Genomic DNA, 26,395 nt, shown 5'->3' on the forward strand with positions numbered 1-26,395 from the left:
TCTTAAAGCACAAATAAGTTTTGTTTTGTGCCTTTAGTAGTGTGGGTGGTCCATGCAGCTTGCTCCACCTGACGTCTGCAGTCTGTCCTCCTCTTGAATGTCTCCATGTACCCTTCCACCTGTGAACCCTGCTGTTGAAAGAAACCCGCAGGCGATGATGGTCCATGCAGCTTGCTCTAAGATGTTCTAAAGATTCAGAGAAGGCCGCAGATTTCAATGCCTTTAATGGTTTTCTTAGGTTATATAGACCTGCATCGAGTGTACATTAAAATAGCCTCTACCAGTTGTATCCGGAAAAAGATTGTCGCAGAAATGTGCACGTGCACCCTAAGGAAGTTGTTTTGACATGATCGAATTAAAATGGCAATTAGAAAGCTGCCAATGTAAGCTTGCAAATCAATGGCTCACGCTAGCCACCGGAAAAAGATGCAAGAAAACGAAAACAGGTTCTTTCTCCCGCTCAGTCAATGGGGGCTGGAGGAAGACGGGATTGAATCGCGTGACGTTGCAAGAGTCATCGCCTGCGGTCTCCGCTCCCGGTTTCTCCAAAACCCGAAAACAATAAATAAAAAACGACGCCCAGTGGATCCCGAAAATGATGGAATACTGGATCCGGATCATACCTGAATGTTAATTCTTTTGGATAGCCAAACTAGGGTTCCTTATGAGTGAGTCCTTTGGTTCAGTTCTCATAAGCATTACGGTTTTCTAGTTTTGGATGTGGTTTGATTGCCTATGTATTTAATCCAAATACTAACTATTGTGCAAAGCTGGCTATGGTTTTGACAAAATGATTTTAGTTCGTTAGATAGAGCATTTGTTCATATCAAATTCGTGCGTGCGTGGATCCAATCGGTATGAAAATAATACGAACCGATACATCATGATTCCATCGACCCGATGCACCGTATCGCGTATGCCGACACTAATAAAAATAATAATTTCTCACAAATACCCCTTGCATTTCCCAGCCGCCCGCCTTTTTCTTTCTTGCCCATCATGACTCACGCCCCACCGGTGCTCACTTTTTTCTTCCTCCTCAAACATAAGGGCAAAAACGTCAAATGTTTCCAGCCCCCAATCCTATCCTGGGTGTCAATTGTTCAACTCGTTCGTCCTGCGCTTTGCCCGTAAAAACGGAGGGAGCGTTTGCAGGCACGCAGCCATGCACAGGCTGTCCCTTCGCTGTTCCGTGGCGGGAACGAGGAGGAGACCGTAGAGAGCCGACGAAAGCGAAGAGGAGACTGAGAGGAGGGAGAGCCTCGGAATGCGTATTTGCCGGAAACAGAGACTCGTCCACCTTCTCCTCTTCCGCATTCTCCTTCTCTACATCTTCTCCTATGATCCAACCCAAAAAGGTGAGACAATTTCTCACTTCTTGCTCGGTCTCCAATCGGAAAATGTTCATTTCTCTTTCGCCTCTCCTCTTCTCGGTCAATTAGAGTGCACTTATGCTGTGAGACTTGGATAAAAAACGAGATACTCTTCCTTCACTTAGATTACTGCACATCTACAGTTTATAACGATTACATTTTTTATTGCTGAATGCCGTGACAATGCTTACTGGTCTGTTTGCTTTGCAACTGCTGGATATTGCAGCGTCTCCATTTGAACAAACTCTATATTCTAATTTAAACAGAAGATCAGCTTTGCCACTGTCCACCATGAAAGATGAGGATCAAACAGGTTTCCATTTGAACAAACTCCAGATGAAATGTGAATAACAACTGCAGTGGGTATTGGTTTACTTGATTGCTAGCCTCCATTTACAAGTCAAAATGCAAAATGCATTGAAGCTTTAGACAACTGAAGATATTTAAATGACCATATTTACCGTCAAATCAAAAGGATATTGAAACTAAACAATGCAAACAGAATGGAATTTAACAAATAAGTGTTTCGAGTGTAAATTTAGAGGCATGAAAGAATAAATGTGCACGATCCATGAATACCATATTATATTAAAAATAAGTACAGGAATTAAACTTTTTGAGGAAGAGTATGGTTGCGTTGAGCTTGGGCCCTGATAACATATATAACATGAAGTTATATTTATTTTTTTATTCATTTTTATTTGCAAATACCCTATTTCTATATTAAACATGAATATTTATTTTCTTCATTAAAATTGGATCGAGTCAAGCTAGATTTGGGTTTGGATCTTGATGATCAGGCCTGGGGTTCGGCCATGGCATAGGCTTGTAGGCTTGTTAGAGCCTGATCCAAGCCGATGCCAACACTACTTGACACTTTGTTAATGTGATATAAGAGTCGTTCAAAAAATAGAACGACCCGATCTGCTGATTTTGCTAGACTCTAGAGCTAACTCGTCTTCCTAGAATGGTGAATGAAATCTTCATCCATCATGGCATTCAAACGACATAAATTCTTAATCTTTTCCGTTTGTAAATATATTGATGTTGAGTTGAGAAGATAGTTGGCTTGTGTAAACATGTATTGTGCAACTTTTTACTTATTGGATCAAATGAGAAGTTGCAAGGTAATCAAATCTATAACTAATCATCATTTGTGAATTCTCGAGGTTTTGAAACCTAAGTTAAACCATCTAGTGTTTGTATTCTATGGTGATGCTTCTCTTCTTTATTCCTTTATTATCATATGGCTAAAGCCTACATATTATATTTCTTTTAAGAGAACTACCATTCGTTCTTTTGTTCTCTGCATATCATAAGGGTGACATGCAAAGACAACACATACTTGAGTGTTTTGAATATCCATAGAGCTTTCAACATGTCATTTTCAGTTATGATAGATATGGAAAAAATTGAGTGGCTAAACTTGCTTCTAGTGTTTTGACATTTCTCCTTTATTTGATTCTTGGCATGCATGGAAATTCTTACATTGTTGACTTGATAAGTTGATTGGCTTTTTATTCATTTTCAAGTTAAGAACATGGGTGCTATCTATAGTCTATTTATCATCAATAAATCTAGTTGACTATTATTTTATAAGGTAGCTATCTGTTTCTCTTTCTTATTTTCTAAAAAACTATCTTTCATGATTTGGATAGTTGAGGTTTGTAGGAAATCAACAGTACTTGTTATGTTTTTGTATAAAGAAGCATTTGATTTGCAAACTGTAGTTTTTATTTTTTAACTCTTTCATAATCATTGATCTACTCAACGTCCAAGATTATGGATCAACAGGACTCATGGTTACAAATGATGGCTTGTGAATAACAAGTCTCTACAGGTAAGTTTAATGTCTTTTTATTAAACATGCATGTTTTTCATCATAGAAGGCCACCATGAGCCTTGGTTACACAATGCAGCGAACAAGCTTAAATATTTGAAGTTTCTATAATCTTGGCAATGATAAACCTGAGAAACTAAATCTGATTTTAAATTTTTGTGGAAAGATTTTCTTTTTCCTTTATCATTAATTTTAATTGATCTTGTCGAGATTCTTTTTTTTAATCTCTCTAGAACGGTTGTCTTTCAACCTTATCGTTAGCATCCTCTCTCAAACTGAATGATGAATTTAAAATTCTAGGTTTGTTGCACAACTTTATAAAAGGTGATCATGCCATCTCTTTGGCAGTGATACGGCGAGCCCAAATTTGCTTCATGAAGTTTTTTGTAAAGGTAGATCAGGTTTTGGCAGTGATTCAGAAAACTCAAGTATGATTCCTCAAGATTTTCTTTACATGATCGAATGTTCGCTTTGGTGAAGAAGGTAACGATGTATTTGGTCGTCTACAGACCACCTATAGGTTTCATTCTTCTTCGTTAAGCATCATGCTCTGATTCCAAGTTAAAAAATAAAGAAGCAAAACAAATAAAAACCAGCAATGAAAAGATTCTTTTCATTAAATGTGCATGATTTTTCACCATGGAAGGCCAGCATGAGCCTTGGTTATACAATGCATAGAATGAGCTTAAATAGTTGGAGTTCTTATAATTTTGGCAACGATAAACATAGAAAACTAAATCTTATTTTTGTGAAAAAAATTTTCTTTTTCCTTTATTATTAATTTTGATTGATCTTGTTGGGAATTCTTTCCTTAAATTTTTCTAAAACGATTATCTTTCACCTTTATCGTTAACACTATAATTTTGGCAATGGTAAACATGGGAAACTAAATCTGATTTTTGTGGAAAGATTTTCTTTTTCTTTTATCATTAATTTTGATTGATCTTGTGGGGATTCTTTCCTTAAATATCTCTAAAACGGTTGTCTTTCAACCTTATTGTTAACAGAACGAGACAAATGTAGCAGAGGAGCAAGCACGACAACACGTAAGGGACTTGTTAAGAGATGCATGGAGGAAGCTCGACAAGGAGCTGCTCTCGGCTCAGCAGCAGTAGCAACAGACCGCCTTCTCTCGTTCTTTCATGAAGGTGACTCTCAACATTGCGAGGGTCTCCCAATGCATGTACGACTATGAAGATGGCGTTGGTGTCTTGCAGCATGAGTCCATGGAGTGTGTCAACTCTCTCATTGTTGAGCCCATTCAGACTACCTAAGCAAACTATCAATCGTTGTGTTCCACTTTCAACCATGTTCGTGCACATTAACCGAATCATATTTATAATGTTATGTATCATCATATAATAAAATGAATATATTAATACATTAAATTTAATACTCTCTCTCTCTCTCTCTCTCTCTCTCAAATGTATGCACCTAGTCATAATTTGTTTGCCTACGTGCTTCTAATCTCACCTTTCCTGTCATTAGAACTATTTGGATTTAGATGAATGGTGTTCTTGTTTGATAACATGGAACCAAAAACTAATTTGATCTTGTACAAATAGGTCTAGTAGGTCAAAGGTAAAAAATACTAACAAACCATATATATACATAACTATATATACATAACGACCAATTATTATTTTAACTCAAACTTTATTAATCTTTATGTTTTACACTATGAGAATCAACACAAAAGTGAATTTTATAAGCTTAAAATGATGTTATTGACTTAAGAACTTATTTCTACATCACAATGCCACTTTAATTTTTATTATTTTAATGACTGAGATTTATGTCTACATTTTGTACGAAAATGGTATAGAATGTTAAATATTGTAGAACATTGTTTTTAATCATCTTTTGCAAGAGACCTCCCAAAAGCACTAACTTCCATAATTCATGTCCAAAGCAAACAAAAAGTGCCTCTCCAGGACAACCTGACCTGACAGGTACAAAAAGCAAAAGGAGAGACGACTCCTTGTAGGCATGCTTGTTAACATATTGTGAAAAACTTGTTAAATTTTTACTCAAATGTCATGTGGTTTATCTTTATAATGATTTTTTTTAGAATAAGAAGATTTAAAAAATAGCTTGAGAATAAAGAGCGGCATTTTGTAATTTAAAAAAAATGAAAATTTTAATTTGTTATGAACAATCAAAGGATACCCTTTTTTAGTCAAAATATAGATTTTTATTATTTTTGACAATGATAATACATTCAAAAGCACCTTCTTTCACCTTGCTAGATTTGAGGGCAAAGTAGAGATAAAAAACAATTTATAAAGCAGCCAATAAAGCTAGAGGGCCCACACTTCATCGAGGAAAGTATTCGAAATTAATAATTTATTTCTGCATACAAAATCTGCAAGCAGAGCAAATTCCATGATTGTCCTGGGTTTGCCAATACTCATCAGGTCAGTCGCTCATAACAGTGTCAGACTGAAAAAAAAAAATTATAAATTAGGTTTACGTTTTTTTCTATCATTTTACAATACTTCAAATTAATTTTTAAATAAGAAAATTTGAAAATAAACCTATGCGCCTCGATACAAAGTGGACATAACAACAGTATGTAACTAAATCATATACAAAGTGGACAGTCATTGTTCCGAGTAGTACTAGTACTAACCGAAACATTGCAATCACACCATTCACTTTGAAGATTGTGACCTCAGCCACTGGGAAACTAAAGCCTCTCTCTCTCTCCCCATATATATATATATATATATATAATCCGCAAACCCTTTAATGATGGGATGAATACCACCGTCAAATTTTTCATCCTAAGGCAATTTTGATTTCTAAAGGATTAATATACAACATTGATAGGGTAAAAAAGAGAACTTTTACAAGGGTAATTTTTCAAGGAAGAATACCAGATGCATTTTGGAGACAAAACGTTTAGAAGACCCGAAGATTCTCCAAATAAAGAAAAAAAAGGTTCCAAGAATTTCCTTCTTTCAGTATTTGATGCGTGCCTGCAGCGTAGAGATCATTTTCCCAACAAAGTAGGCCTTCAAAAGCTTTTATTGATCATCAACAACCCCATGGACGATGGGGAGTGAAGTGGTTTCACAAGTCCTGAAAAATGTCAATCCATGTGGCAAAAATATATTTTGCCTCATGGGAGGATGGGAGAGGACCTAGTAGACAATCCGAAAGAGATGGTATGGAATTGCTGCATTTTATGGTCAGGCTTAAAATTGAGACATAAAAGATATCTTGGCGATTTGGTTGAAGAGAGTAGTGACCAGACGTGGAAACAGAAAGACAGCAGTGGCAGTTTTGAAGTGCCATGGTGTAAGATGGTCAGGTAGGTGAGAGTGCTGGCTAGGGGGTGGAACTGTTCCTTGACAAGTCTTTTCGCAGCAAGAATGGAGTCTGATTAGGCAGTTGAGCAGATTTGTTGTATCGAGTGAGAAAAGCTGGAAGGTGGCAGATTGGTGTTGATCTGGAGACATTGACGGCAGATATCATCTTTGTTAGCTGTTGGAATGGGCCAGAAGAGCGTCTTAATGGCTTGTATAAAAGGGCTTTGTTTTACAGGTTAGGGCTACTGGATTGAAGTAGCCAGTTGGCTGAGAAAACGCCTAAAATTAAAAAAAAATGCAAAAACACGAAAAAAAATGTTTTTTCTCGTGTTCTTTTTTAAGTTTCAAACGGCTGACTTATTTATCCCGTTTTATACACTCTTTTTTTTGGAAAAAAAAATGTTTTTTAAGACTATGTCAGGACTCCAGACTTCATCATCGTCCTTGCCAGAAGTTGTGCCAAAAAATGTTCTAAATACATGCCCACACGAAAGCAACCATGAGCTTTAGGTGAGACGCAAATGATCATACATTTACTCATATAAACTTCTTGGTAATACAAAAGGCTAAAAGCTTATGAGAAATCTACTCACGGTGCATTCTTTTCGCATAACACAAAACGCTTTAGTAAATTCTGCCTCCTCGGGCCCTCATGCAAACCGACGAAAGTAGTACCTGCAAGACAGAAAAACAATCGTTATTATAATAAGAATAGATTCCCATTCCCGCTAACATAATAGCACCACACGGTGTTAATTTATTTTAAATGGTTGGTTCTTGCGTTTAAATTCTTTAATTTTATGAAGAACTTATTTATAAGTTAAAAGTAAATATTTTCCTTCTCCTTCACAAGGATTTTTCACTTTTCCGCATGCATTTCAGATTTTCACCATGCCAACATCAATTTACCAATATCTCAAGCGTCCCTCTACCACCACTTTTCACCATTAACAGTTATAAGCAACATCCCAAGCATAATAGCACCAGACTAGTAACCACTCGACCATCACAGAATCACTACAAACATCCAATACCACCAATAAGTAGAAATCCAAATGCACAATGGCTGTGCAATAATATTGGAAATTTTCCCAGATTCATTCCGGCTTATCAGCATGTGCATATCCAAGATAAACCATCCTTTTGACACGCTTTAATCATGCTTAGCAGCTTAAGTAGCAAACACAGCCAGCATAATGGGTTTATAAAATTCGGGCAATATTTTGAAGCTATTTTACTTGATCACTTCTTCTTTCAGAGTTAATCATGTCATTCCATTTGAGAGAATTTTTATTCGCCAGTTTTAGCCATGAAATAATTTGGAATGCTTATGGTAAATTTTTATTGGCTACTTTAACCACGAATAAATTCTGGAATGCTTAAGTAAAAGGTACCATCTTCTGACAGCTATATTTAGAGATGTATCTCCATAACCCATATGGCAAGGTACAGAGATGGCATGCAAAACCTAGATATATAAGCATAAAAAAAACAATAAACTAAAAACACATTCCAAAATATTTACCTACTTGGCAAAATACGCCTCCACCATAAGAAATGAAGTAACAAAGATAAAAATGAACTATTCATGAAGCACTGTTTTTCTCATGCCTTGGACAGCTTAAAAAGTAGAAGAAACAAAAATTTGTCAGACAAGGAACTCACACAAAAATTTTTACACCATAAGCTGATGCATATTTTCTTAGGAGTCGCTCAACAGTATACCATTCCGTACGTTCTGATCCATCCTGATATCCGATGCGAGGCATATGTATTGATGCTTTCACAACATACAAAGAAACCAGCTAGTTAGGCTCAATTACTTAAGTGTGTAGAATATTCAAGAATCAAGATGCAACCAATGTAAGCCTGGACAGTTCCGGGGAGAAAAAAAAACGGCCATTCAGATTTGGTCATAGATGGCCAAAAATGAAATGCCCCGCTCATGTAAGAAAGCACCTGAAAGACGGGCAGCTGAGAAACAAGCTTTTCTGATGCACTTTTCCAAATCAGGCATAGATATGTTGCTGCGCGGCACTTTACGCCGGGGGTTATATGACTGTACAACAGCAAGAGCAACCCACTGTGGACCGTCACCAACCGCTTCATCTTTCTCTTCCTCATTAGTTCCTGAAATGTGAGAAAGTTTCATGAACAGACATGATTATCCTGTTACTCCAAAAGCACAAAGACACCATGCGTAACAGTGAACTAATTATACACAAATCAGCAGTTGATTGTTTCTTTTAGTTACCACAATACTTAGAAATATAGCCATGGCTAACCAACAATATGCAGAGATCATATAGACGATCTAATAAGTGCAACAGCTCATGGACTGCTAGATGAAAGTTATGTCAAGATAGAAGCAAAGCAACACGCTCAAAAGATTCTGAAGCAGACAACAGTAAAGACAAATCACCATTGATTCTGACAAAATGAAGATCACCCAAATGAAGGTCTGAACATTCAGAAGCTTTCTTGTATGAATCAGGGACAATAGAAGAGAGATTTAACAGTGCATCAAACATTCCACCTCTGCCCCATATGCCAGAGTTATCAACACAACTGCCAGAATCAATGTATTCCAGATTATGAGCAGAACTATCATAATTCTGACAATAAAAAAAATAGTCGGAAACATAATAAAGAATGATAAAACATTATAAGGGAAAACTTAAAACATTCAATAAAATCAGTTTTCTGCGAGCAGAAGCACCACAGGATTTTGGAAGTCATCATAACACACGCTCTATACTCTTTCACGAAGATGTCCAGGTGATGCTGCAGAAAATGCAACGTCCTGGAGATAGCTCTCAATGGATAGGAAGGGACAGGAGCAGCAAGGACTTCGGAAGACAAATTGAGAAGCTTCAATCAATATTAATTACTACAACACTCATTACCTGCACGGTACCAGTACGACACTGGTACCGGTACGGGTATGTGGGTGGGTACACTAGAAGTGCGGCATTGACCGTATCGGGTGCGGTCAACGCACCCAAGGTCATATTCGACCGTTTTCAGACTCGGTCAAAGTTGACCGAGTTTAAAGTTGTCCATTTTCATTTTAACGCTTTTTAATATTTTCACGTTTTAAACCATTTTAACGTTAAATATATCAAAACCCTAAAACCATTTTTGTTTCATTTCGTTCATTTCTTCCTCTCTCACGAACGGCGTTCCTCTCTCACCGACGACCATGCACAGCGACGGGCGAAGGCAGGGGCAGAGACCGGCGGCTGCAGGCAACAAGCGGCGATGGCAAGCGGCGACCAATGACGGCAGACGATCTCTGGCGACGGCGGGCAGCGAACAGCGACGGTATTTGCTTTTTTTCATCGTTTTCTCATTTTCTGTCGATGTGCTGAGCCTTCCATCGTCTCCGGTGCCGGCAGACGGCGCTTTTCACCGGCGGAGCCTTCCATCGTCTCCAGTGCCAGCAAACGGCGCTGAATCCTTTTTCTATTTGTCGCCTGCATACGGTTCCTTCTTTTTTGTTCATTTCCTTTCTTTTTTGTTCATTTCCTTCAGCTGGTTCCCTTTTTTTTGTTCCTTTTTTTTTCCTGTTCCGTGTTTTTTTTTTGTTCCTTTTTTTTGTTCCATGTTCCCTCTTTTGTTTGTTCTGTTACTTATGTAAAAGTGTATGTTATTTTGTTTGTGCTTCTGCTGTGATTGCCATTGTCATAAGTTAATTGTTATAAACTTGCGGATGTTGTAGACACCTTCCCTTTGATGAAACTGACTGCTATGTAGTTCATGGATTGTTTTTCACTCCAAACTGAAAATTTTTACTGATTGTAATAAGCACATTAAGCGAATTTCTGCAGCCACTTGACCGTACTTCTTACTTTTGTTCAGCTTCTGTATCTAGTTCCTTGTTCGCCCCTTAGTCTCTCGTCAATTCCTTCCTACATCTTATTATTCAGGTGGTACTTTATGTGACTGAGAAAAATGAGAATCAAGACTGATAAATTTTGGATTATGAATTATGAATAATTTTTGTTTGTATATATGTATATGTGCATGTGTGTGTACGGCCGTACCCCCGCACCCAAAGTTTTTTAAAAATGGTCTGTACTTATACCCGCACCCGCACCCGTACCCGTACCCGTACCTATGTGACATAGATCATAAAAAATGTATCTTGTAATCATGCTGCACACAATACCTAAGTAAAATTTTCCTTAAAATTCAACTTAATATATTTAAGCATAATTCTCTCGCTCCATATTTCATTTTATGGTGTAAAAACTATTACAACAACTTTTGCTCCCCGTTTAAGACTTAACAAGAAACATGACAGGCACCCTTCATCCATGCCCATCTTTAGACTGTTACTTTTAACTTGTAGAAAACCAAACATTATCCCCATAAATCCTGGAAAAAAAGATCCCAAGAACAAGCCTGCTGATGGAAACTACACTTTAGACTTTAGAGCAATGGAACATGCAAATAAATTAAGACATGATAGTCTTATTCCTACCTCCCTACCGTTTTAGGATAGATAATCAAGGTGATTAAACTTGCAGCAGCTAAATTCAGATGTATTTGCACAGAAAATATGATAGCGGAGTGCACCTAAAAATGACAGTTGGCTCAGATGGACATCTCTTTGCTGGCTTTGTGCAATCTCCGAAGACAAATTCAACAGATCCAGAATCTGATAAAGCATTCTCACCGATGCTTTGAGGAGGTTCCTCCACAGCTAAAGACTGATAACCAAGGGCTTCCCATTTTCTTAATCTTTTCTCTTCCATCTTCTTCTGCTTATCTGCTTCAAGCTCGGAAACCTTTTCTGCCAATAACTGTTTCCTCAAGTTTGTGTCAGAAGAGCTTTGTGAAGGCATGTCAGCATCTTTAAATTTCTCAAGCCATGAAACATATGAGGCCTCATCAAATCCAGGATCTACACTTGCAGATGCATAATTTCTTTCAAGACGTAACTTACCTTCATCTAGCACATTCATTGGTCCAATTTCATACCCCTGGTCAACTTTTTTGCCTGAGTCATCGAAGCGTGCTTGTAAGACAGTCTCAGCCAAGGAATCCACTTCACTCATATTTCCGTCATTGAAACTCTCTTCAAGTATGTCCACTGGATCAAACTTGTCTAACCCAAAAACTATACTGGATTTGAGGTCCGCATTTTCAACATTTGCCTCTGTGTCACCATTATTGGTGACATACTCTCCACCAATTACATTCTGGCTGAGTTGCAATTTACTTGCTGCACTTCTCATAATTACCTGATTGAGGTTTCACTGTTATGATCCCCCCACGTTCACCATAAAAGATAAAAAAATAAAATCTAGCACACCTTTGTTCCCTGTATAATGCCGTAACATTAATTACTCACCTCCTCAACGGTGCCAGAAGTTACTAAGTTAATCGACAGAACATGTTTGATCTGGCCAATGCGGTGAGCACGCTGCAAAGCCTGTTTATCCACTTGTGGGTTCCAATCCTGCTCATAGAATATAACCTGCACAAAAATTGCCATCACTCATCAGTGTAAGGATAGACTTTTTATTATATAACTTTGAATCCAAAAAATAAATAAATAAATAAAAAGAGAAAACTTCAGGTTTAGTAAGTGAAGAACACATTAAAGGGATAATCAACTCATCAAGAGACACACAAACAAGTATACAATTTGGACACAGCAGCCTTATACTCTTACAGACATTAACAGTGGATCATATATATACAAGCAACTCACAGTATCAGCGGCAACCAGATTTAGCCCAACACCTCCCGCTCTTGTGGAAATCATAAATACAAATGCATCATCTTGCCCAAGATGTGAATCAGAAGACCTGTCCGATGGTTGTTCACTGAACCTTCTTATTGCAGCAAACCTCTCTTCTGCACGAACAGATCCATCCAGGCGTTCATAGGTGTACCTCCTCAGCTCCAAAAAATCCTATACATATTAAGCCAACAAAATGTGGATTACACAGAAGTGCTAAATACATTGGAAAGCAGCTACCAGACTGCAGAAATTGCCTCCATGGCACAGAAAAGAAATTTGACCTGAAGAATGTCAAGTGTTTGAGTCATCTGCGCAAACAGTAGAACGTGATGGTTTCCAGCAGAGAGCTTCTGAAGTATTTTGTCTAGAACAATAAGTTTGCCACTAGCCTGCTTAAACAAAACAAACAGGAGCCATATAATTAAGAACAAAAATATGAGTAAGATTACTCGTGAGTATAATAGAACAAGCACAAACAACAAAGATTAGAAAATTATTTAACAGCAGGAGTCTTACCAGCACCAAATGCTCACCTTCAGAAAATGGTTCCGGTTCAATTCCACTGAAGAGATATGGATGGCTGCAAGCTTTTCGAAGCTGAATAACCTAATAAAACAAGCAAATGACAATCCAATTGGTCGGAACTTCTTTTCAAGAACCAACAGAAGACAAACAATATTTTAAGGCATACTTCTTTGATCACACATTGGTGTGTCATTTTACAGAAAGACAGAATAGCATGTTTGTAAATCAGGCCACAAACAATCACAAAAGAAACAGGCACATTGCCTTCAGAAGGGCAAATCAGTAATTTTAAAACCCAGCCCAAAACTAGCTTTCCCACACTTCAGGAGAACGGAATTATATTGATGGGGAACTTCACACAAAGAAGACTCTACAGCCATACATAATACATGGAACTTAGTCCCTTATTTGCGGACAAAAACACAAGAGCAAGATGAAGGAGTTAACTAGAAAATCTAGATGTTGGAACCAGCCAAGATCTAGTTCCATCTCAGCTGAAGGTTCAGCTGAAACATAAAACCAGTACGATAAATCCACAAAAACATTTAAAAAATAAAAAAAATACATAGAGACCTATGCATTATATATATATATATATATATATATATATATATATATATATATATATATATATATATGCGCAAATCATACATAGACTAAACACTAATTGTATGTGCATAAACATATATGTAGAGTCAGCAAGGTACAACAAGACGTGTGTGTGTGAGTGTGCTTACATCTATTCTAACAATGTTATGATGCATAACTCAATCCATAAAGATATAAAAAAATTAGAAAATATAATAGCCAAAATAACCAGCAGAACTTTTATAGTTTCCAATAGGAAATAATGCCAACCAACTTTTGCCTTCCAATTGAAGGAATCAAAGGATATATTATTGCATGCATGCATGTGGACATCCAAAAACAAATGCATGCACGTATATGAAAGCATGCAACGAAAAACAAATTGCGGAATGGTAAAGGAAGAGAGCTGTGACTAATATGATCACAATATTCACTTTAAGGATGACCTACCATTTAACATACCGAGTAGGTCAATTCACCAGATTGATACTTTCATTACATAAAATCTATGGAAATGTCAATTGTGCTTATATATCAATCAAGAGGCCACCAAAAGCATCCAGATTATATTATATTTTTAGTGAAAGGAAAAACAATAGATTCTTCTACTAGTATAACTTAAGATACCGTAATACGTTTGACAACATCTAACATTCGCTGTTCTTGAAAATAAATTACTTGGCTATTGTTTGAGTGTCATTCCTCTTCGATAAGCATTTCTGCTACGCTGGTTAGCTTTTAGTTCAATAGATATGTAGGATGTAGCTGATTTACGAACTAAATGTGACCATATAGCCACTTCAAAACAGTGCAAGGCTACTTAGGACTTAGGAGTAGATAAACACCCCAAACAAATGATTCGCAATGTGATTCTTGGCATGATATACGATAGTCAGATGTCAGACCATATCAGAAGGACTCTTAAATTGCTTCAAGTAACCATGATCTTCACATGCTATTCAACCACAATCTAATGCAAACTGGAAACACAAAAAATAATATCCAGCAACCTAGTAAAATTTTCACTTCTGCAACTGAAGGTTAAAAAGTTAGAAAATACAATGTTCTGTAAAGCATGTTGACTTGGAGCACCAGATGAGGATGCAAGAATTTTTGGAAGTTCCCGCCTCAGTATTGATACATAAACCCTTTTTTGCAATTGCACAAGAGGCACCAACCTGTGGACATAAACAACAAAATGATTCAATGAAGTAAATCCAAGTTTGGAAGTACAAAAAATGAAAAACTAACACAGTGATCTCAGTCGGAGGTGGCAGTAAAGAGGGTGCCATTTTCCGTAAGCATTGCCTTTGTTGACAACAAAATGATTCAATGAAGTAAATCCAAGTTTGGAAGTACAAAAAATGAAAAACTAACACAGTGATCTCAGTCAGAGGTGGCAGTAAGAGGGTGCCATTTTCCGTAAGCATTGCCTTTGTCCTCCGCAACAAAAATGCTTTCAGTATATACTTCAATGCTCCAAATTGACTAGTGTTTTTGCCTGCAGAAGAGTATGTAGTACAAAAACCAAAGGTATTAAACATCAAGGTCAGAGTTATTTATTTGTGGCCTTGAATGTGTTTTGCCATTCTCATAGATATCAACCTCAGAGGCTCCTCAGAATGGCAAACTTCATTACAAGTAAAAAAAAAAAAAAAAAAAATTAATTAAAATCGTGTGTCATAATAGCTGAGAATGAAACTTTGAAAATTATTGTAATTTCATCATATAATATAATATAAGATATTAAAAGTCTCACAATCTATTATCAAGTGCATGACTTAAGTAAAACAGAAAAAGAGAGGGAAATGCTTAGGCCATTTGACCACGAGGAAAAATTCATAGAAAAATGCCATACTAGCATGCAAAATTGTTCTAAATATCTAAGCAAAAACCTACCTATTGAAAATTTCAAACCCAATATACAGATTAACAAGACCTGAAACAGGACCTCCGGCTTCCTTGAACGCCTCAACAAAATCATCCAGTGATCCAAACAGAAGTGGCATACAAAAATGCAATAAAGCCCAAAGCTCAGAAATATTGTTTTGAATTGGTGTTCCTGTCAACAACAGCCTCCTTGGCAGAACAAACTGGCTCTTGAGAACATTATACAAGACCTTCAAAAAGTGGTTAGGAATGAGATGTATAGTCTAAGCAGTCTTGCAAGAATGACAATACATCAACAAGCATAAAAAGCATGATGCTGTGTAATAATTGACAATTGCATTGCAGATTTCAAATCCACAACAAGATAAAGAAAAGTCCATCAACAATAATTCCTTCCAAAGTAGTATAAGCATATGTGCATTACTTACCAATAATCTTCATTCTACCAAATGTGTTTAATAAGAAACAAAGTGGTGAATCACCACATAGGATAGAAATGATGTCTTCAATCGTCATTTGTGCACTACCCTAGCATTCCCCATCTTTTTCTCTCTCCAACGTGTCCTAGTAAATTGGAGCCTTGTTCAACCATGCAGCCAACCATGAAAAAAAGAACTTCAACGGCGTATTATTCGAAAACGTGTCTTATTCGAAAAAAACGCATTAAATATGCGAAAATTTAGTCAGCCGCAAAAAACGGAATTAGACGCATCTTTTTAAAAAAAAAACTTCAGAAAATAAAAAACTTGAAAAAAATTGTGTATTATACGTGTTTTGTCACATTTTTTTCGTATTTTGAATTATTTTTATAATTTTCTGGTTTATTAAATGTTTTAAATTTTAAAAAAAATTGCTGATATTTTCCCGAGATATATAACTTTGCCGTATTATACCCGAGAAATTCCACGCCATATAATACCCCTACACGATATATGTAACAATTCAACATTTTCGCATGGCCTTCTCTTATTGTTTGAACCATTATACTTCCTCAACCAACAACCTCATTGAACTGGACCAAAACTAACAACTTCTACATGAGAAGTTTCATTATTGAAACTTGAAAAGATCTACTCATAAGTAATTGTGAATACCATCTAACCAAACCTATCAATTACAACAATTGCATACCAACAAGGTGCCAATCTATGTCTCTAGTCATTTGAATTCATAACATTTTCCTATGATGTAATAGCATCAATAAGTTAAGGCTAGAGCAGAGATGCATTCTACACCTAATAGCATTTCAATTGTATCAATTTCATTTAACAAAAAACTGAACATTAAATTTTTCACGTTGGATAGACATCCAACTAATTTTTTACAAAAAATATTTAAGCAATTAAGCAAAATACTACAAAAGTTTAGAAGACTAAGTGCTCGAGAAAGAAAGTGTGAATTTTCAACTAAGAAAAATATGGAAGGTTTTAAAATGACGAAGAAGTTAATGAAAAAATTAGAAAATTTTTTTAGTAGTTAGATAAACTTTAAAAAAGTAAAGACTGTTGGTAAGAAAGTAGTGAAAGCTTAGAAAAAGCATTACTTTTTATGAGTTCATAATGTCTAGGAGTGTTTCCAAAAACTATGTTATGAATTTATCTCACTTTTTAATAAAAATCTGAAATCAATTTATAAAATGCTTTCAAAATATATATTAATTTTCATCAAACCGCGAAAACCAATAAAAAAATAGGTAAAAATTTCAGACACTTCTAAAACTTCTAAGAAAATTAGTACAAGCCATAAAAAACATACGATGATTGGAAAGAATTTACACTTTTCAAAGACATGAAATTCACAAAATAATGAGCAAAGGCATTTCAAAATCATTCACGCAATTTTTTCTAAGCAGTGACTGAAAATTCATATATCTCGTCAAAATGATTGTAATAATGTCTTACGTGAGGAAGGTTTGCAAAAAAATATTTGAGAAATCAAGTAAAAAGTTTTCAAAATATAAAAAAATGTGTCTTAAAAAAAAACGTCTAAGTTTTTAACCAAAATAATGCATGACCCTGGCTTAAAACATCCTAAACATTGACGAAAATGCAAGACAATTTTTCAATCGTCAGACAAATTTCAAAAATGTTTGCAAATGTTGGCAAGGAAGTCGTGAAGGTCAAAATTGAAGAGACTTTAACTTAGAAAAAACATTTAACAAATATTTTCAGAGGATTGACAGAGCGCATATAAATGCAAAAAAAAAATTATGACATTTCTCAAACATTTAAAAAAGCTTATGCAAGTTATACGAAGAAAACATAAAAAATTGAAAAAAAAATAGCAAAACTTTAAGAAAGAAAATAAAGTTCATAAATGTTTATTGAAGTCATTAATAATTATTTTCAAAAATATTTTGAAACAATACTTTGAATTTTATAAAAAAGTTTTCAACACAAGTTAGGCAACTTCTCATTCATTAAGACATTTTATTTACAGAAGATTTTCAAAACAGTGCAAATTTTCAAAAAGTCTAAAAAGAAAAGAAAGCTACATGACTTCAAAAAATTCTTCTAGTTTTAGTAAGAAACACACGCAAACGTAAAAAATGAACAAGTTACTTTCCATGGGTGCATAAATTCTGCACAAGAGTCTATGAAATATAAGTAACAAATTTTAATCTTTTGTCATAAATGCTTAAAAAAACTTTTCAAAAGTTTTAAGGTTTGTCAAAATTTGTAAAACACATGTACATAGTTTTCAAAATTTATATAGCAATTCTCGTAAGACATGAACCATCATCCAAGTATAACATTCACATGTGCCACTATCTCTCCACGTAGCCATTAGGCGACATGTCTAGACAATTCTGAATTGAAAAACTTGGCTCATTCTAGGCACCCGCTCCTGTTTTGTTTGAAACTTTGAAACATTACTTCCTAAACCAACAACCTCATTTACCAACAAGGTGTCAATCTATGGCTGTAGTCATTTTGCTTCATAACATTTCACTCTGTTGTGATCTCATCAATAAGTTGAGCTAAGAATACTCGATAGACAAATACTACACCTAGCAGCATGTCCATTGTATCAATTGTTCTTAATTAGAAGCCAAAAATTAAATTTCTACATTGAATAGACATGTTAGTGACATCAACCATCAACCCAGTACAACATTCACATGTCTCACAATATCTCCAAAGAGCCATTGCAATTTCACATATGCATGGTTAAAACGGGATATCTAGTCAACAATGGAAGAACTTGGTTAATTCTAGGCACCTTCCTCGTTTTGTTTGAACCTTTATTTCCCTGCAACCTCATTTACCAACAAGGTGTCAATCTATGTCTGCAGTCATTTTACATCAAACATTTCTCTCAAATGTAATAGCATAGAGCAGAAATGCAATCTATGAGGAGTCGTATACTAAATAACTTTTTATTACGAACAATCATTGCTTCATTATTCAGAAACCATGGTTGTAACCATCCAATCTTAATTGTTGCTTTGGAATAACAAAAACTTGTTTAACTATATCTCCTAGAAACCAAGTATGTCCAAAGGATTATGAAAGCACAAATTCTTTCCCAAGTAGCATTGATAGTAGTGGTAACTTGTCAATCCATGGTTGTAGCTTGCAATTGTTTCACATCTTACAATATTTTGTCTTCCTTGCACTAGCATCAACTAAGTTCAAACAAAATTGTAAGCATGCACGCATTCATTATTTACCAGTAATCCGCATTCTATCAACTGTATTTAATAAGGCATGAAGTGGTGAATCATCACAGAGGATAGAAATATTGTCATCAATCATCATCCATGCAAACCCCTCACTTGCCCTATCTCTTTCTCTCTCCATGGTGTGAAAGAAGTTAAAGCATTTTTCAAACACACAGTCAACCATGAACAGAAGAACTTGAACATCCTTGCACAGTCTGCCCTTGTTGTTTGAACTTTGAACCTCTACGTCCTCAACCAACAATCTCATCGACTTTGCCCAAAACTAACAATTTCTGCTTGATGAAGAGTTGCATGATTTACTAATAGGCAATTGTGAATATCATCTAACCAAGGCCATTACAATCAAATTCATAGCTAATGTTCAAATCAACATAAACTAGTCAATGATGACGGTTGCATACCAACAAGGTGTCAATCAATAGCTATAGTCATTTTACTTCATAACGTTTCACTTTGTAGTAATAGCTTCAATAAATTAAGCCAAGATTAGAGCATAGACTCACTTTACACCTAATAGCATTTCCATTGCATCAATTGCATTTAACTAAAAACTGAACAGTGAATTTTCACGTTGGATAGAGATCCAAATATATTTTACAAAAATATTTGAGAAATTAAGCAAATTTCTATTAGAAGACTAAGTGTTTGACAAAAAAAGTGCAAATTTTCATCCAATATCATATAGAAAAATCCTAGAAAAAAATTTCAATATTTAGATAAACTTAACAAAATTGGTAAAATATATGAAAGTCATAAAATATTTAAAATTTATTCCCGTAAATTTTTTCTTTAAATGACTCGGAATTCATATATATTTCCAAAATGACCGTAACAATCTATCATAAATCATGACCCCATGTGCGAAGAAGGTTTCCAAAAGATATTTGAGAAATAAAATAAAAATTCAAAAAAAAAAAACAATGTGTCCAAGTAAAAGCTTACAAGTTTTTATCCAAAATAATGTATAACCTTGGGTTTAAAACGTCATAAATGTTGTCAATATTACAAGAAAAATTTTCAATAGTAGCATAAAGTTCAAAATGTCTACAAATGTTGGGAAAACAGTCAAGAAGGTCAACAAAAAGATCGTTGCTTTGAAAAAACATTACACAAATATATACAAATGATTGACAGACCTGTTTTTCTCAAATATCTACAAATGATTGAGAGATCAAATAAAAATGCAAAAAGAATTATAAAGTTTTATGACATTTCTCAAACATTTAATAAAACTTGTGCAAGTTAGACGAAGAAAATATAAAAAAAAAAAGTTTGTCAAAGAAAATAAAGTTTCTATTAAAATTATTTTCAAAAATATTTTGAAACTATTCTACGAATTCATAAAAAAAATTTAAAAAGTTTTGATAACTTCTCGACATGTTCTTTATAGAAAATTTGTAAAATATTAGTGAAATTATTCAAAAAATCCACAAAATACTAGAAAACTGCAAAAGAATAAAAAGTTACATGACGTCAAAATAAGTATGCAATTTTAGTATGAAAGCCATGAAAATCTAATAAAAGAACATATTAGTTTTCATATGCAAATAATTGTGCACAAGAGTCTATAAAATTTAATAACAAATTTTTAAAACTTTTGTAGCAAATGTTTAGAAAATTTGTAAAATATTTGTACACAGTTTTCAAAACATATGGAAGTTTCCATTTAGGGTAGCTTCTCAAAGCTATGCCATGTATTTACCTAAATTTTTATAATAAAAATAGAAAAATCAATTTCTCGAATGTTTTCAAAAATATATATTAATTTTCATCAAACAGCACAAAACTACACAAGAATTTGTAAAAATTTAACTATTTAAGACACTTCACAATACATGTCATATAAAGACCATATATAGATTCAGAATATTTAGTGACAACATTTCAAATCATCCTCATAAATTTATTAACAAAGTGTCTAAAATTCATATAAATTTATAAAATAATCATAACCACCTGAGGTAAGTCAATGACATCTTATGAAATGAAGGTTTGCAAAAAATATTTGAGAAATCAAGTAAAATTTTAACATTTCAAAATCATTCTAACGAATTTTTTCAAAAAATGACTCAAAACTCATACAATTTTTCAAAAATATTGTAAAAACATGTGGTAAATAATGACATCTTGTATAAGGAACGTTTGCAAAAAATATTTGACAAATCAAATAAAAAATTTAAAAAGATAAGAAAACAACATGTCCATGATGAATATACAACAGACCAAACCAAAGTAGATTACGAGTATGTAAAAGATGGATATCTTCTAGGAGTTGTATCCCTGACTCGTTTGTCCACCAGATATCAAATTTGATAGCTTCTATCCAAGCCACTCTCATCAACACTATTTGATGTCTAGTGGATGAAGTCTCAATAGCTCAACCATGTCATTTGGGACTAGGATAACGATATTTACATTGCAAGAGATTTATTTTTAAGCTTATTAATTTTGACGCAAGAGAAATTATTGTGTTTTCTGCTTTCGCTATGGCAGACATATAAATTAATTATTATTCTTTAAATTAGCTTCGCCATAAGCTAATAACCTCCTAGCATGAACGTTACTGTGTTCAAATTGATTTTGTTTTATGGCTACTGTATCTTATTACATAAGTTAGTTCACCAATATTACAAGCTAACACATAATATATCATGGCGAAATCAACTCTTACAGAGTTTAGGGTGAAAAGAGAAGAAAAGGAGACTTTTTAATATCTCTAATGCTAAACCTAGAAGGATTATCCTCTGGCAAATCCAGCCTAAACATGAACAATCAATTACACTGGAAGTTGATACCTAAGAAAATAATTGGCAAGTAAACTAAACAAGAAACAATGAAATAATAAACATGAAGATTCACTTGGTTCAAAGTTCAAACAGCGTTGTAGTGATATACTGACACTGGATGCATTCTTGAGCCGTTGAGCTTCGTCAATTACCGCAAAGCACCAGGGCATTTGAGAAAGAAATTCCTGATCCAGTATTGCAATGTCATATGTCGTTAAGAAGGCATCAAATGGTAAAGTTGGCTGCAAAATTATAACAAAACATTAGCATTTGACACAAAAAAACATAGCAACCTAATCTTGTTAATAAACCAAGACAAGGAACCATATATATGTTACCAATCCTTATCACTTGCCTACTGCTACTGTAAAAAAATAACACTAACACAATATAAATAGCAGAACAACTTGCAATCAGGTAGATCAATCTCACTTAAAGAAAGAGAAAGCACAGCAAACTCTATGTAAACCAGACTTATGAAGTTGAGTCATACATGCCAATGAAAACCAAATCCTAGAACCCATCACAATCAAGGTACAGGACAATCAGCTCCAAAACCTATTTGGACCTTGGCATAGCATAGTAAAACACATGCAAAGGAGTAATATGCTACCAAAATTTCTCACAACCAAGCTATCAATCAATCAAACAATTATGATACGGCATTTAGTATCTTCAGTGGCAAAGAAGCTCAAAATCGAGAAAAAAAACTTACATGTTTAAAATTAGTGCAAATTAATAAATTTTTAAAGAGATAGAGGGAAAGAGAGTTACACTAATGACAATGAATTATTTAGGCATCATTTAGGATGTACCACAATGAATTATGCATAGCTTGAACAGAGTTGGTTGTGCACAATTGGCAATTACTACATAAAGTAGATACAATATAATTAACTTGGAGTTAGTGAACAGGAATATTCATGCACCAGTATAAGACTTACATTGCCTTTACATCGCTTGCTAACATGTTCTAGCATCTTCTTGCGCAGGAGACAACGCAGCACTTTGTCACCAACATATCGCATAACTTTAAGATTTGGTGAAAATGTGGCAAACTCTGACATCCAACCATCTGTGACACTGAGAGGACATAATATCACTGCAGGAAAAGGTAGTTGAGCATCAATAAAAAGTATCACATATGTACCTGGCCCATCTATAAACTTCGCCACGAGTAAACGAGGTAATCAAAAGAAAAGATCAGAAATCTAAACTTACAAAAAGGCCCAGGTATTTTCTGTTCAAATTTTAAATAGCTCAGAAAACAAATAGCTTGCAACGTTTTTCCAAGACCCATCTGCAAAACCGCATATCAGATGTAGACTCCATAAAACATAATTATATGGATAGACTGCAGAAACACAAGAGACAAAGGGAGAATGATCTTTGTACAGAAAAAACTTTCTTGTTGAAAAAGGTGTGTAGGAGTTTTGGAAAAACTATGCACACCAGTCATAAAGTGTCATCAAAGAACCCTTGAAAATTCGTTCAAACCTAATGACTTTATTAAAAGGTTAATGAAAATAAAAATAGTAACATGCGGCAGAGCAACAAAATTACATAGCATTCAACCAAAGATTTGCATTAGTTTTATAGCATTTATGAATCAAGATAAAAACTAAAATTACTTAGCACAGAGATGCATGGGACCTAACGCACATCAAAATTTTGTGTGCAATAAGCGATATTAGAAGTTGTAAGGAAAAAATGTTCTTACACTTAATATTTAACGAGTGATCGAAGGTCCAAGAGTAGCCACCAACAACGATATGAAAAATCATAGGCAAATAGAAAACAAGTATAACACACCAATATCCTAGCCAGGTGGCCCAACTAACAAGTAGTCACTCATGATGATTGAAGCTAATTATGACAGAGGGCACGCATGACCAAATTTTTTGCCCTAGAAAATAAAAAGTTCGACTATATTCCATCCCCCATGAAAACCCACGAATTACAAGCGTATCAGAGCAAATACAATGTAAAGAAATATACCATTTCCCAATTTCTTGCGGATCAAAGTTTTCATCTAAAACCCCTAATGAAGCAAACCAATCGCAGGAGGAACAGAGACAATAAAATAAATGAATAAGCATCATAATTCAAGATATTCTAACGAATGACAATTTGCATCCAACACCCTGATAAAACCACCTACCACAATAAAAGGGCATCTGTATCAAAATGAATAAACACATTGTCGATGTCAATTTCTTGAAAACCATAGCTTCAGTTAAAATCCGTACATGGAATACAGTAGTTGCAGGCAAAGAGGCGTCAATAGAGAACAAATAATACCATCACAGTTACCAATTCTCAAGAACGAGGAACCAATAGCTACAGTAGAAGGAGCCGATACAGAACAAACAAGTCATCCTTGAAATCGAGCCAGAACTTCCACAAAACAAACCCTTAAACCTCAAGAAAATAGCAATCTGACTGATAATCCATCAATTCCCCCATGCAAAGAACGCAATGCTGCCAAATAAACAAGACAAAGAGAAAATGACCAACCTCGTCTCCTGCAAATCACAAAGATTGAAACCCATCAGCAAGTTGAACAAAATTAAGAGAAAAAAAGGAAATGAGAAGGTGGAGACAGAGAAGGCCAATACCGAGGATAACATTGACGCCCTGCTGATATCTGCGTATGAGCCACGCGACGCCCTCCACCTGATGAGGTTTCAGGGTACCTGAGACACCCCACGCCGCTACGTCCACGTGATGGTCAGCCCCCTCCTTCCGATCCTCGTCGCCGGATAAGATTGTCCGAGCGGCCACCATAAGCCTCCGCATGTACTGCACCATTTCTTCTCCTTCTACACAGAGAGTGTGTGGGTGAGACAGAAAGAGAGGGAAATATTGAAAAAGGAAAGCGCGCGCCCAATCAAGAATTCCTTCCGCACAGGGAGTGAGAGAGAGAGAGGGGGGGGGGGAGAGGGACATATTGAAAAAGAAAAGTGCGCGCCCGCGAGTTCTTGTAAGACCGAAGAGAGAGAGCACACGTGTCTCCACTTGCCTAGGTGGGCAAGGTCTGCGACACATGGCCCAGGCGGTTCTTGATATTTTGTATCCGTTGTTGTTTCGATCAAGGAAAAGAGCGGCCAGCTACTTAGAAATAGTTCATATGAATCTAATTTTCTAATTGTTGGTACGTGTCTTTGTTTCAGTGAACCGAACAACGAACGAGAGTGAACAGAGAGGAAAGGGAGAGGAAGAGGAAGGGAGGTCGGGCTAGAGGTCGACGCAGCTCTCGCCTCCGCCACAGAGAAAGAGTGGGAGAGAGCGAGTGCCAGGGACAGAGATTCACATACCTGTCCGCCGGAAACCGCTGGTGAAGAGGGGGCACTGGGGCTGTAGAGGAGGAAGGGCAAGTCACTGGGGAGGGAGAGAGAGAGAGAGAGAACGACAGCTGCGTCGGCCATGACCAATGCAGCTCTTGCCTCCACCGGAGACAGAGATAGAGAGAAGGAGAGAGAGGCCTGGGAGAAAGGGAAAAGGCACCGCCGGAGGAAAACACTCGGTTAGTAGCGCCGGTCAGCAGAGGGAGAGTACAGGTGAAGGGGGGAGGCAGATTCACGAAACACCTGCATATTGTTCGCAAAGCCAAATGGCCCCATGCAATTCCTTCCTCCAAATCTTGTGCACTTTCTCACCAACTTTTTCATCACACGAATACGTATGTTGTTTTTTTGTATGGCTGTGAATTTCAAACGACCCTGCAGCAGGCATCCGGCCATCGTCCCCTTATGAAGCTGCCAGAGAATCATCTCCCTAGTTTCACGACCATGGAGCATTTAAAGAATATGTGAATCTATTGTTTCCATCTGCGCATTACAAATAAACCACTCCTCGGCAATGGCAATGCCTATCGATTTCAGTACTGGGGAGGAAGTCTTCCACTAAAATCGATATAGACAAACCGATTTGCCCAAGAAACAGATTCTGTAATCCAACTCGCCTTCTCTAAACTTTTGCTACAAGGTCACCACACCACTTCACCAAATACTGTATGGACAAGTTGTCCACTGATCACCATGTCAATCAACATGAGCGTGTTCCTCCCAAACAAAAGATAACAAAAGCATTCTTATCTAAAAACGGTTTTAGTTTGTCCAGAGACTTTGCTTCCCAAATTAGGCGTCAAATTCCCACCCAGTATAGGAACTGCAACAGCTTGCTGCTCCAAGGTTTTAGCGACCTTGCAGCAGAGAATTTCCATTACCACCCAAACAAGAAATGGGAAAATTGAGTCTCATTGCCTCAACTCTCTTCTCATCTCCAAGTAGCTTCCAAGTAGAATATTAATTATAATACGTCTACTGATGCCAAGGACACACACCTCATGGTTCTGTCCAAACATGTCTCTCCAAACCGCAAATCAATCAGGGCCTTACGAGGGAATGTCCAAGTCACTGTGTCGTGTGATTTTGCCATATCTAGCTTCAAGCATAAGGAGCCGTTTCTTGGGTCACCTTTTAATCAAAGATGACATTGTCAATAAAGCTGTCTATAAAGACAACCGGCATTTGCTCCTTTCCATTACCCAAAATCAACTCAATTCATGCGATTGGCAAAAAAATTAGACACAATTTTTCAGAAAAAAAAAAAATGAAAGTAACAATTGAGGCGTCCG

The 26,395-nt window shown here is 35.8% G+C and overlaps 2 protein-coding genes across 13 annotated transcripts; one reads left to right on the forward strand and one right to left on the reverse strand.

Annotated features, from left to right (window-relative positions):
* The first annotated feature begins 1,030 nt into the window (after positions 1-1,030).
* LOC126410003 (uncharacterized) lies at positions 1,031-4,608 on the forward strand. Its single transcript, XM_050077446.1, has 2 exons — positions 1,031-1,358; positions 4,221-4,608. The coding sequence occupies exons 1-2, from the start codon at positions 1,065-1,067 to the stop codon at positions 4,326-4,328; spliced, it is 402 nt and encodes a 133-aa protein (XP_049933403.1). The 5' UTR covers positions 1,031-1,064; the 3' UTR covers positions 4,329-4,608.
* On the reverse strand, positions 1,637-25,975 carry LOC116252854 (probable helicase CHR10). Of its 12 annotated transcripts, none has more exons than XR_007573194.1 (19): positions 25,074-25,970; positions 24,375-24,578; positions 24,058-24,281; positions 22,978-23,056; positions 22,701-22,858; positions 21,870-21,998; positions 15,335-15,515; positions 14,773-14,896; positions 14,456-14,573; positions 12,799-12,888; positions 12,564-12,671; positions 12,250-12,453; positions 11,887-12,012; positions 11,109-11,776; positions 8,950-9,095; positions 8,487-8,657; positions 8,193-8,307; positions 7,121-7,202; positions 1,637-1,655 (listed from the first exon to the last, which is right to left on the reverse strand). XR_007573194.1 is itself a non-coding variant. In XM_050077441.1 (18 exons), exons 3-18 carry the CDS (start codon positions 24,058-24,060, stop codon positions 7,178-7,180), a joined length of 2,406 nt encoding a protein of 801 aa, XP_049933398.1. In that variant the 5' UTR covers positions 24,061-24,281; positions 24,375-24,578; positions 25,074-25,970; the 3' UTR covers positions 7,019-7,177. The 12 variants fall into 12 exon arrangements, 8 of the variants coding, with proteins under 8 accessions (XP_049933398.1, XP_049933397.1, XP_049933396.1 ...); XR_007573193.1 differs by lacking the exon at positions 1,637-1,655 and adding an exon at positions 5,527-5,655; XM_050077441.1 differs by lacking the exon at positions 1,637-1,655 and having other exon boundaries at positions 7,019-7,202; positions 21,909-21,998.
* Positions 25,976-26,395: the final 420 nt, after the last annotated feature.

Source organism: Nymphaea colorata, chromosome 4 (genome assembly GCF_008831285.2).
Source record: "Nymphaea colorata isolate Beijing-Zhang1983 chromosome 4, ASM883128v2, whole genome shotgun sequence".
Classification (NCBI taxonomy): Eukaryota; Viridiplantae; Streptophyta; class Magnoliopsida; order Nymphaeales; family Nymphaeaceae; genus Nymphaea; species Nymphaea colorata.